The 12988-nt window shown below is 46.1% G+C and overlaps 1 protein-coding gene across 1 annotated transcript in view; it reads right to left on the bottom strand.

Moving 5' to 3' along the window:
* The window catches only part of PPP3CC (protein phosphatase 3 catalytic subunit gamma), a 91104-nt gene that overhangs the window by 18132 nt on the left and 59984 nt on the right, over positions 1–12988 (bottom strand). The window contains exons 5-8 of the mRNA XM_004610196.3: positions 12628–12773; positions 10444–10583; positions 4946–5023; positions 4762–4856 (exon numbers count right to left, since the gene is read on the bottom strand). Of these exons, the coding sequence (XP_004610253.1) occupies positions 4762–4856; positions 4946–5023; positions 10444–10583; positions 12628–12773 (459 nt within the window). The remainder of the gene's footprint in view (positions 1–4761; positions 4857–4945; positions 5024–10443; positions 10584–12627; positions 12774–12988) is intronic.

Below are 12988 nucleotides of genomic sequence, written 5' to 3'. Positions count from 1 at the left end.
GATAGTTAGAAACAAGAACTTTAAAAACTGTTTTTAGGGAGCTGGAGTGATAATACAGTGGGTACGGCATTTGTCTTGCATGCAGCTGGGCAGGGTTTGATCCTGGGTTCCTATATGGACCTCTGAGCGCAATCAGGAGTGATCTCTGAGCACAGAGCCAGGAGTAACCCCTGAGTACTGCAGGTGTGGCCCAAAACAAAACCGGCTTTTGGGCAAGTTCCCAGTGAAGAGAATAGGACAGAAATCTCAGGGGCTAGGAAATGGCGCTCAGCCTGAGTGGCTGCCTAGCAAACATGGGTCTGGGGGTTCTCTCCCTGGTGCACCAAGCATGACCCGGCTGCTCTGCCCCCCGAGGCCCCCTATGCCACAGGTGATGTCCAGCAGCTCCCCCACACCAGTGGAAGCAGCACGTGACACTGAGGTGCAAGTGAGCATCGCAGCCCAGAGCGAGGACCGTACTGAGCACGTGTGTGAGCGACCACGGTCACCCCAGCAGGAACCACGAGCAGAATGTGTGTGAGCCCCACTCACAGCGTGGATGCTAGCACGGCCGCCTGAGGGGCAGCCCGGTGAGCACTGCAACTCAATGTGTGGACACCATGACCAAGCCTAGGTCACACAACATCGATGCAGGGTGGGGGAGGGAGGGAGGGAGAAGGTGGGGAGAGGAGGGAGAGGAGATCAGTAAGGATCACGGATTTCAGTTGCTTTATATAACCTGTGGGACACCTGCCAGAACCAATAGGATTAAGTAGTATGCAAGGAAGAGAAACAGGAGTAGAAGACAGAGAAGGGAAAAGGACAGAAATGTCTTTTCCAAGAAAAAGATATGTGTATAGGGAGAAATTGAATATTACCAGAGATTGTTTGGGTATGTCTTATCTTCTGCCTTTTTTCTTTGAAAAAAAAAAAAAAGGTCTAAGAAACCACCAACAAGAAACACATATATTTTTTTCTTTTGGAGAGGAGTGGTTGGGGCCATCCACAGCAATGTTCAGGGGACCATGTGGTACCAGGGATGGAACCAGGGTCAGCTGCATGCAAGGCAAGTGCCTCAATACATCTGACTCCAGAGAAGATTCTCTTCAAGAAGTTATCAGAGCCTACAGGAAACTCAGATGAACAGTGACTTCAAAGCCTGCTAAGGGGATAATTCAGCACAAAACAAGAGCAGAGGGGCAGGAGCGAGAGTATAGCAGTTAGGGCCTTGCACACTGCTAACCAGGGTTCAATCCCTAGATCCTGACATGCCATCCCAGAGCACGGCCAGGAGTGACCTCTGAGTGCAGAGCCAGGAGTCAGCCCTGAGCACAGCGGGGTGTGGACCCCAAACAAACAAAATCAGAGTAGAACAGGGCCAAAAAGAAAAGAGCTGGCAGGGGCTGGAGCAATAGCATAGTGGGTAGGGCGTTTGCTTTGCACGCGGTTGACCTGGGTTCGATTCCCAGCATCCCATATGGTCCCCCGAGCACTGCCAGGAGTAATTCCAGAGTGCAGAGCCAGAAATAAGCCCTGTGCACTGCTGGGTGTGACCCAAAAAGCCAAAAAAAAAAAAAAAGAGCTAAGAGCTGGCCCTAAGTCAGTGAAGTGACTGATGCGGTGAGACATGACAGATTAGCTCACTGAAAACCCACCGGGCAAGTGCCTGGGTGGGGTTGAAAAGAGCGAGAAGGTGAAGTCCTCAGGACAAACCTGAGAACTAGGGTCCCTAAATGTCCTCCAAGAAGGTTAATGGTGCGTGCAGCACAGACCTCTCCTGCGTGTTGGAAATGTTAGGAAAAACGAAAGAACGGGATCAAGGAGACGTGGAGCAGGACAGGAGAGCTGTGACTCAGGAAAGAGGGATGGGAAGGGAGAAGGGAAGCCTGGGGAGAACTTCCGGCAGAGAAGCGCTGTTGGAAAGGAGCAGCAGGTCAGAGAGCATGAGGAGGAGACTGGGGGTCCCAACGGGCCACGTCCTGTCACAGTTTACTCTGGTTTGTGCCACATCCCTCGGAGCTCAGGGCTTCCCCCTGCCTCTGCTCAGTGATCATTTCCGGCAGTGCCCAGGGGATCAAACATGATGCTGGGGATTCAAACCCGGACCAGCGACAGGCAGGGCAGGTACCTACCCCGCTGGGCTATCTCTCTCTGGCCTTATTTCTACTACTTCCCCCCCCTTTTCTTCTTTTAAAAAAATCTACCATTTTATTTTTAGGGGCACCTTGGTCACACCCAGTGGTTCTCAGGGGCTATTCCCAATCTGTGCTGAGCATTGAACCCGGGCGCAGCTGCACTGCAAGGAAAGAGCCTTACCTCCTGCACTCTGCCTCTGTCTCTGACCCCAGCCCTGTCCCCCAAGGTTTACTTTTATTTATTTATTTATTTAATTTTCCTTTTTGGGTCACACCCGGTGATGCACAGGGGTTACTCCTGGCTCTGCACTCAGGAATTACCCCTGGCGGTGCTCAGGGGACCACATGGGATGCTGGGAATTGAACCCGGGTCAGCTGCGTGCAAGGCAAATGCCCTACCCGCTGTGCTATTGCTCTAGCCCCCCCCCCCCCATGGTTTACTTTTAAATAGAATAAAAAGCGCATTGAGAGAAAACTTCCTTCGTTTTGCTGTTACAGGGGCCACACCCGGCGGTGCTCAGGGAACAGGGGCGCCTCCACCAACACAGCCTCTGTGGGGCTTCGTAGTCCGGTGCCCGACCTGGGCAGAGGATTTGGCAGTGCTCAAGGGCCTCCAGGCCGGCATCAGGCAGTGCTGGGGAGGGCCTGGGGCAAGGGGTAGCTCTGAGTAACCAGTGCTGAGCTCACGGCTGCATACAGGTAGGCGCGTCCTTGAGCACCCGAGCTAGCTCCCTGGGTGCCGTGGAGCTCTTCCAAAGTGCTCTCCCCGATGGCGCAGACGAGGTATGACTATAAAGTAATGAGACTGGAGAAACCACCAACTACCAACACACCAGACCTCGCATTTCAAATGAGTGTGGTCCCACACATAACCACAGCATGCGCAACAACAGTAAAATAGTACAGTATTATTAGAGCAGTTAACCAATGCTTTCCGTGTTGATTTTTATTATCCCAACTCATCTTCCGCAACCCTACGTAACATGTATTTTGAAGATAAAATGAGGCATAGAAAGTTACGGATCTTATTAAATGGGGAATTAACTGAAGCTGTCAGCCATGCAATTGTCCTGTGAACTGTAAATTTAAAGGGGAAGGAGGGTGAGGCCAGGATTTCTCTTTTTTTTTTTTTTTTTTTTTGTTTTTGGGTCACACCCGGCAATGCACAGGGGTTACTCCTGGCTCTACACTTAGGAATCACCCCTGGCGGTGCTCAGGGGACCATATGGGATGCTGGGAATCGAATCCGGGTCGGCCACGTGCAAGGCAAACGCCCTACCCGCTGTGCTATCACTCTAACCCCGAGGCCAGGATTTCTGACTTGTAGCTAGGTGCTCTTTTCAACACACCTTACTGTTTTACTGTGGATTTAATTTCAAGGTGTTGCCATGATTCCACATGTGTTCGGAACTCCTCCTCCAGAAGTGCCTCAGAGCCGTTTGGATAAGCAACACGAGGCGTGTCCAGTGTCATTACCTTATTCCCACACCTTGTGTCTGGTTCCAAAGGGCATCACCTAGCTTGACCACTCACCTTAGTCATCAGTCTTGATGCCAAATGATTTTTGGCTGTTCCAAAAATCAAATCCACCCTCAAAGGACGAAGATTTCCCATCAATGAGGATAATCAAAAGAATGTGCCGAAGACGGAGGGCAATGCCAAAAGAGGAGTTCCAAAAAAGTTTTGAACAATGGCATCAAGCGCATAGCCTCCAAGGTAATGACTTTGATGGGGTAATATTCACGAGTACATTCTGGCATGTGTGCTAAAAGTCTGATTATTTTATAGTCATATTTTATAAATTACAAAATGTTACAGAGACATTAATTTTTTTAGGTAGATTACTTCTCTGATAGAAAACCTATGAATTAAGAATTATAAAAGCTATAAAATAATAGACTAGTCCTAAAAATCCTGGCTAAAAAGAAATGTGCATATCTAAACTTCTTTTTTAAGTATGGAATTCAATTTAAAAAGATTATGTGATTTACCTAAAGCCACATTCATTATTTCCCTGGTAGTGTTTGGACTAAAATGAAGATTTTTTTCTGGCCTTTACACAATATTTATTCTACATGTACCATTCCTCAAGAAGACTGAAATAGTTTAATACACAAACCTTCAAACACTAGTATTTCACTCAGATACTGTTAAACAAATTAGTAAAATTCACCAAAACAGTCATAACCTGAACTTAAGTAACTGATTCTTCTTATATTTTGATTCAGTTGCACGACTCACCCTAACTACGGTCATTATGTATACTTACAATGAACCCAATCAATAGTCCCTTAGGAGATAAAAGCCAAATAGTTGTACAAATTCTAAATGTCCTGACCTTTCTTTCAATTAAGACTTCCTTTATTCTTTTTTTTTTTTGCTTTTTGGGTCACAGCTGTGGATGCACAGGGATCACTCCTGGCTCTGCACTCAGGAATTACCCCTGGTGGTGCTCAGGGGACCATATGGGATGTTGGGAATCGAACCTGGGTCAGCCGAGTGCAAGGCAAACGCTCTACCTGCTGTGCTATCTCTCCAGCCCCCAAGACTTTCTTTATTATTACTTAAATATATATATTAAATATTTATCATTAAATTAGATCTTATTATTCACAAATTCAAAGTAAATGCTGCTGGACTCTTTCACCTTTATTGTTGTAGACATCTAGGTAATTGGGAGCAGAGAAAATCGTGATGAGTGACGGGAAGCCTGTTGTCTGGCTCTTCCTGTACATTCGATACCTGGAAGAGAGAGAGAAGACGGCCGGTCAGCCTGGCCCTCGGGACAGATGCCCCAGAGTAACACCCCGTACAGTTTTACTAGCACTTACCCGGCATCTTGGGCCTCGTGGGCTCTGATTATTGATAACAAACTATTGTTCTGCAAAAATTCACAAACTGCAGGGTAACTGAAAAAGAAAATTGGGAAAAAAACCTTGTAACTTAAATAATAGGGTTTTTTTTTTTTGGGGGGGGGGAGGTAGGTACACGGGCAGTGCTTGCACCATTCCTGGCTCTGTGCTTAGAAGGAAATAATTGGTTTTTAACAAAAAGAAGTGGCAAAGTCAAGATGACATGAGTGAGTTTTGTTTTAAGAGCACAGGTTTTGGGATCACTAAGAAAATGATGGTTGGAAGGATCGGTCAGGATGGGAAATGTGTGCTGAAAGTAGATAAAGGACCAAGAGTGATGGTCTTTCAGTATCTGTTGCAAACCATAATGCCCAAAAGTAGAGAAAGAGTATGTGAGAAATGGTCTGCTAGGGAGGCGGGGGTGGGGGGTGGGGTGGAAAGGGGGGGGTATACTGGGGAGATTGGTGGTGGGGAACATGCACTGTTGGAGGGATGGGTGTTTGAACATTGTATGACTGTAACTCAAACATGAAAGCCTTTAACTGTGTCTCACGGTGATTCAATAAAATAAAATTAAAAACAAAAAGCATAGGTTTTACATACTACAAGATTGACTCTCGGTAGTAATCACTTTTTCCACTGCTGACCTCATTCCAGCTCAAATAAGTGAATAATAAGCAACACAAAGAACACAGAGTTCCCCCATAAAAACTCTTATTCATCTTCACCATAACAACACTTAATACTTTTGTGGTTATCTTGGATATTAAAAAGGGTTTTTGATGTTGCCATTATTGTTTGGGGGCCACACCTCTCTGTGCTCAGGGCTTACTCCTGACTCCAAATTCAGAGATCAGCCCTGGAAAGACTGAGGGACCATATGTGGCACCAGACGGAATATGAGATCGAGTATGCGGTATGCAAGGCAAGCACCCTACCCCTCTATCCACTGTACTATTGCTCCAACCCTTGACATTAAAAAAGTACCACAGAAGCATGCATATGTGTGTTGTGTGTGTATTAAATAATATATACACACATACACACACATAGTGGGTGCAAAAACTTTAATTTTTTTTTCTTTTTGAGTCACAGCCAGTGATGCACAGGGGTTACTCCTGGCTTAACACTCAGGAATCACTCCTGGTGGTGCTCGGGGGACCATATGGGATGCTGGGAATCGAACCCTGGTCAGCCACATGCAAGGTAAATGCCCTACCTGCTATACTATCACTCCAACTCCTTTAAAACAATTTTTAATTTCCAACTGTTTCAAAAAAAAAAAAAGAAGGCAGGGAAAGAGCATCAAAGGCTATTTCTTTGCAATCAGGAGGCCTGGGTTGGAGCCCAGCACCACATGGTCCCCCAAATCAGCATCGCTAGGATTAATTCCTAGGCACAGAGCTGGAAAGAATCCCCAAGCACCACTGAGTATGGTCCCAAAAACAATAAAAAGAAATGTTATGAAAAATAATTTAAAAAGCTGGGCCAGAGAGATTGTAGAGTGGGAAAGGTGCCTGCCAGATTCAATCCCCAGCATAGTATGTGGTCTCCTGAGCACTGTCAGGAGTGACACCTAAGTGCAGAGCCAGGAGGAAGCCCTGCGCACTGCTGTAAGAGCACCCCCATCAAAAAAAGCTAAAGAACCCACCTAATCTTTATTGGTAATATCAACACCATGTTGATATTATTTATGCAGGGGTGTTTTAGAAATAAATGTAAACATATTCCACCTTATTCTAAATATAAATATGACATTTGTGTCTGTTCTTAAAATAGTCTTTTATTACTATTATCTTGTTTGAATAACAAATGACTGAAAGGAAGTAGAGAATCCAAAATTAACCTGGGGTTATTCAAGAGTTAATAATTTAGTTTAGGGGCTGGAGTGAAAGTACAGCAGGTAGGGCACTTGCCTTGCATACCGTCAACCTGGGTTCAATCCCTGACACCCCCATATGATCATTCCCCCGAGCCCACCGGGAGTAATACCTGCCCACCAAACCAAGAGTAACCCCTGGGTGTGGCCCCCAAACAAAAGAAACCAAAATTTTAGTTTATATTTGCCTTACACTCATTAGAAAAAAAAATTTGGAAATCATTTCTATATTTACTTGGCATAAAACTTAAAATTGCAAAAGGACACACTGTGAAATGTCTCTCCTTTATCTCCAGCTGGCAGCCACTCTGGAAGCAGCCAATGTTCTTAGGATAGGGTTCAAATACATTCTATCTCATCTCTAGTAATCGCACAAGGACAAACACATCCCTCCCCTCCCTTTCACCGAGGGAAATAGGGAAATACTCAGCGATTGAGGAAATACTCGGCTATCTCTGTTTCACTTCACATCAGTGATTGTTACATATAAACATATCCACAGTTTTCTTTCTTGCATTTGGGCCACACCTGGCAGTGCTCAGGAGACTACATGCCAGTGCCTTACCTCCTATACTAGCTCCCTAGACATGGAGATGTCCCAGAACATTTAACTTCTAGCAGACATTTTTTTTTTTTTTTTTTATTGAGTCACCATGTGGAAAGTTACAAAGTTTTCAGGTTTAAATCTCAGTTATACAATGCTCGAATACCCATCCCTTCACCAGTGCTCATATTCCACCACCAAGAATCCCAGTATAGCTCCACCCCGCCCCCTCACACCCCAACCCCCCCCACGCCCCTAGCCCCCCCACCCTAAGCCCCCCCCACCTGTGTAACTAATAAATTTCACTTTACTTTCACTTTGATTGCATACAATATTTCAACAAAACTCACTATTATTGTTTGGAGAGTCTCTCTCTAGCAGACATTTAGATTTTTTACCTTTTATTTTTTTTTTTCTAAATAGCAATGAATGACCTGGACACACATTTTATACAGTTGTGTGTATGATCAATTTTCATTATTTGCGGTATCAGTGTTTTGTAAAATTGCTTCCAAAGCCTGAATTAAGAGTCCAGAGGGCTAAGCTAAGTCCAGAGGGTTAACCCGTAGCGGGGTTAAGACACTTGCTCTGTAAGTGTGAACCCCAGTTCAATCTTTGTAAGATTCAACCCCAGTTCAATCTCTGGCCACCTAATGTGGTCCCTGGAGCTCCACCAGAAGTGACCCCTGAGCACAGAAGTAGGAAGGAGCCCTGAGCACCACAGGGCGTGGCCCCCCAACTAACCAAACAAACAAACCAATCTGCATTATCAGCACCCACCATGGGGTTGCGGGAGGGGGTCTCAGAAGAAGTGGAGTTGCAACCTCCTGAGGAAACTCAGTCAGGACATGCGGGCTGGCATGAAGTGTCTCGGGGCTGTGGGACAACTCCCAAGGAAGGCTCCTCATCAGGATTCCCTGGGGGCCTCAGGGCCTGGGCACAGACAGAGCCGTGACTTCCTGAAGAAACTAAACTTTGAAGATCCCGCCTGGGGGCCTCAGGGGCACCAGGACAGGTATGACCTCATCCCTGAGGTGACACTGCTTGTCAAGATCCACCTGGTAGCCCAAGAGGCCTGGGCTCAAAAATAGATGTTCTCAGTCAGGAACTACCTGGGAACGTCAAGGAACTGAGAACAAGTGAGGGGAACATTCCTCGGGAAAACGCTCCCTGTCAGAACCCAGCTCGGGGAGTCAGAGGCAAAGTGCATGCATGGGTACTGCTCTGAGGGGGAAACCCATGGGTGGGGCCCCTTTAGTCTCCGGTCACATTTCCATCAACTAATCAATATACAACCTTGCTTTGAATATTCCTGTGCCAAAAACATGAATGCTGATTCATGAATGTGGCATTCGAACCGATAATGTCTAACGCTTTTCTAACAAGGATTTTCTGCCAAGGGCTCACACACAGGAACTGGGCATACTGCCTTAGGGGTGGGGGCTACTCCCAGTGGTGCTGGGACTGAACTCAGGACTTCGGCACACAAGGAAGGCATGCACCTGGCTCTTGGAGCTATCTCTTTGGCTCCTGAGGCCATTTTTAAACAATAAAATCAATTTTGGGAAAAGAAAAAGGAAAGAAAGAAGGAGAGGGAAGGGGAGAGGAGAGAGGGAGGGGAGAAAAGAGGGAGGGGGAGAGAGGGGGGAGGCAAGAGGGAGGAGAAGGGGCGGGAAAGGGGAGGCGAAGGGAGGAGAGGAAAACAAATGCATTAAACACACCACAGAAAGTTGCTTACAGAGCAAGAGCTGGAACACAAAGTCAAAGCAATGCCTTGTTCAGTATTCGGCTGGTTGGGGAATGACTCAGTTCTGCACTGACATGAATTATCAATTCTATGTACATGCCTAAGAATGACCTTGAAAGTGCCATGGGTATTGATCTGGGATCAAAAAGACATCTTCAAGGGCCAAAGAGATTGCACAGCAGGTAGGGTACTTGCCAAGCATGCAGGCAACCTGGGGTTGGTCTCAACACCCCCATAAGGTCCCCCGAGTCTGCCAGGAGTGATCCCTCAGAGCCAAGAGTCGGCCCTGAGCACCACTGGGTGTGGCCCAAACCCCACCCCTCTAAATAAAGTTGTACCACCTTACACGGAGCTAACAAAGTATCAGGCTTTTGGTTTTAGGTACCAGAGCTCCACTTCATTACAGTGGGCACCACCAAGGTTGGCAGAAAGGGCTGGGGAAAGGTTGCTTGTCAGAGTGAGTATGGCAATACTGAGGGGTCTGTTTGTTGTAGATTTCACCCAGTGAATGCATGATCTTAAGAATAAACGGAGGAGTGAGGGAACTAAGTATGGATTATTTGTCACAAAATACACTGGAACAAAATAATTAGACCCTGGGGCAGAGAGACAGTCCAGGAGTCGAGGCCCCTGCCCTGTCGGCTGCTGTTGTGAGAGTCCCTGCACCACACTGCATGATGCTCCCCGACCCCAGCCCCATTAGGCGTGACCCTTGAGCACAGAGCCATGAGTAAGTAAGCCCTGAGCACTGCGGGGTGGGACCCCAAACAACAAAAAAATTAAAATACAAAGTTTCATCTCCAACATTCCTGTATCTCCGTTTTCTGAGTGGCAAAGCACAGTTCATGTATGAGATGCAAGGCGACAGTCAACTTCCAGGAAATGTCCTTGGCTTAGTTCACGATGTCCTGATCTTTTTATATCTTTGCCTATTCCAGTCGTTCCAAAAGTGGGAGAGCTTAAAAAAAAAAAACCACACAGGATTCCCCTGTCTCAGACCGATGAATCAGAAACTCTGGGGAAAGTGCCAAGAAACCTTTATTTTAAAAACAGTCTATAGATGAGACTTGGGAACACACAATCTAGATCATCTGGAGGCAGGCGGTGCCGAAACACGGCAATATGTTTCCTCCCGTCCGCGCCAGACTGACACCGACTCTTGAGGAGAACATACCTCGATTAAAATGTGGAGAGCCAAAGCAGCAATTCCCATCTCCTCCTAAAATCTCCTGCCCTCTGTTAGTCAGAGACTAATACACGCATACTTGAAGTAAAATACTTTTAAATTCTAGATTCCTTTAGCTCACCTGTAGAAATAAGAGCACCCGCGGACCGTGTTGTGCGTATAATGTTCCATGGTCTTTTCGTTGCCATAATCCTCTGAGGGGTCAGACCAGAGCAGATCACACACGGGTCCAAAGGCTGGAGGTTCTCTAAACCTGTCTAACTAGAGGACACACAAAAGCCCAAAGGAGAAAAATGATGAAATCTAAAGAGCTTTGGGAAACCGATATGCATCAAAACCCAAAAACTTTCCACCCACAAAAAAAGTACTAGGACAGACAGAGAGGGGGGGGGAGAGAGAGACAGAGACAGAGACAGAGAGACAGAGAGAGAGAAAGAGGGAATGAGGGAGAGGGAGAGGGAGAAGAAGAGAAAGAGGGAGGGAGAAAGAGAGAGAGGGAGAGAGAGAGAAACCAAATGTATTAGGAAAGAAGATGATAAGCCCCTAAAGAAAATAAACATTGAAAAAAATTAGATCTACAATTGTTTTTCTGCTGTAGACTCGTCAACATTCCAAGCACACTGTAGAAGGCCCCTCACCCATGAGGGGCTCTTTCGGCTCAAAGGAGAAATCAAGCCCTGAGGAGAAAGACGAGCTAAAGTTCACTTGAATTGCTCCAGGCAGCCAACGTGACCCTGAGATCAGGAAGGGCTTGACAATGGTCCTATTCATTGTTTACCTCATTCCAATGGAGATTTCTTTATTTTACCGAGTTTTATTTTGTAAAGGGCTTTCATGTTTTGCCTTCCATGCAGTGGAGCTATTTCAAGAAGTATTTATCCACTTAAGCCCCGAGTTGCTGTTGCCTGAGTGAAAGCATGTAACAACCAGGAGAAAACAAGTGACTTAGAGTTAGCTCAGTGCCAAGAACACTTCCGAAGTGAAAGGGGAAATTTTCATTAACACAGTTTCAGGATGTAACATCTGAGAATTTGTAGGTAAAGAAGAAATGTGAAAAGACAATGAAAGCATCGTGCAAATAGGCAGACCCATTCCTCCAGAGGACAGTGACTGTCATTTTTGAGAAAACAGTTTTTGCAAACAGAAAAACCTTTAAAAAAAAAATAGACCCACAAACTCTTTTTCAATCATGAGCGTAATAAAATCTTAGTGATTATCCTAAATCAGGCAAGTATAACAAACTGTCCCGCTTAAAATGCCAAAATCAGGGGCCGGAGAGATAGTACAGTGGGTACAGTGCTTGCCTTCCATGTGGGGAACCCGGGTTTGCTCCCACATGGTCCCCCGAGCCCTGCCAGGAGTGATCCCTGAGCACTGCTGGGCGTGGCCCCAGAACCAAAGTAAAAAAATAAAATATAAAATGCCAAAGTTAAGACGTTTCAGGGTGGGAAGAATCTTCAAATCATCCATTCCAACTTTCTCATTTCATAGAGAAAATATGACTTAAGGGGCTGAATGACTTGGTCCAGGTTACATAACTAATGGCAGGCCAGAGATTAGAACTCTGGCTTCCTTCCTTATTGCTACATAGTTTTCAAAGTTTCAGCCCACACTTAACGTTTGTTTCTACTGGGGAAAAACACAAGACACTGAGCCTGCACGATGGCTCCAAGGGATGGAGTCCATGCTTGGCCCCTGCGGCCCCGGCTGGGCAGCCCCGTGCGATCCCCCAAGCACCACCAGAAGTGGCCCACACATACCAAAACATTAAAGAAAATTTCTGGATAAAATATACAGGAAAACCTGTAATCTCATCACTGACCAAAAAAAAAACCCATTATTTTTACTTTATATTATCTTTATTGAAATGTTTTTAGGGGCCACTGGGATAGCACAGAGAGTTGGGCGCTGGCCTTTCACATGGCCAACCTCGCTCCAGCACCACATATGATCTGAGCCCGGTCAGGAGAGACCCCCGAGTACAGCCCCAGAAGGAAGTCCTGAGAACCGCCAAGTGTGGCACCAAAAAAAATAATAATAATAAATTCAAATATATAATTTTCAGGGCTAGGGATGTGGTTCCAGTGGCAAGCACATGCTTTGCATGTATGAAGCCCTGGTCCAGCCCCCAGCAACACATGGCTACTGAGCTCTCCGGGTGAGGCCTTGACCTTCCTGTCCAGCTGTGGCCCGTGGAACAACGGTAACAGTAACAAAAACAAAAATGTCCATAGTATAATTCGCTCACTAGGAAAAAAAAACCACAACGAAGCGTATTCCAGGAGAATAATAAAAGTTTACTTACATTCCTAATATCATCTAAAGAAGTAATTTCAGGCGACATTCCTCCATGGACACACAAAAACTGCTGGTTTAGGAGGGCAGCAAGAGGAAGGCAGTCAAACGTTTCCATACAGGCATCATACACCTCTTCAGAATATTTGATTCGACCTAGCAAACAAGGAGAGCAGTCGTGAGGAGAAAAGCTAAAATGTACCATACATATACACACAGGAGGGCTGGAGCCCAGCATCCAAGCACATAAGGAAACAATCATCTCTGGGAAGACACTGTGGAAAAGTTATGGATAACGAGTTAACAATCCTCTACAGACTCCTCTACGGACAAGCGTGATCTTGGGTTAACTTGCTGGCTCTGCCGTCCTG

Source organism: Sorex araneus, chromosome 7 (genome assembly GCF_027595985.1).
Source record: "Sorex araneus isolate mSorAra2 chromosome 7, mSorAra2.pri, whole genome shotgun sequence".
NCBI classification, from domain to species: Eukaryota; Metazoa; Chordata; class Mammalia; order Eulipotyphla; family Soricidae; genus Sorex; species Sorex araneus.
Note: the sequence above shows the minus strand (reverse complement) of the source record. Positions and strands in the feature narration are given on the sequence as shown.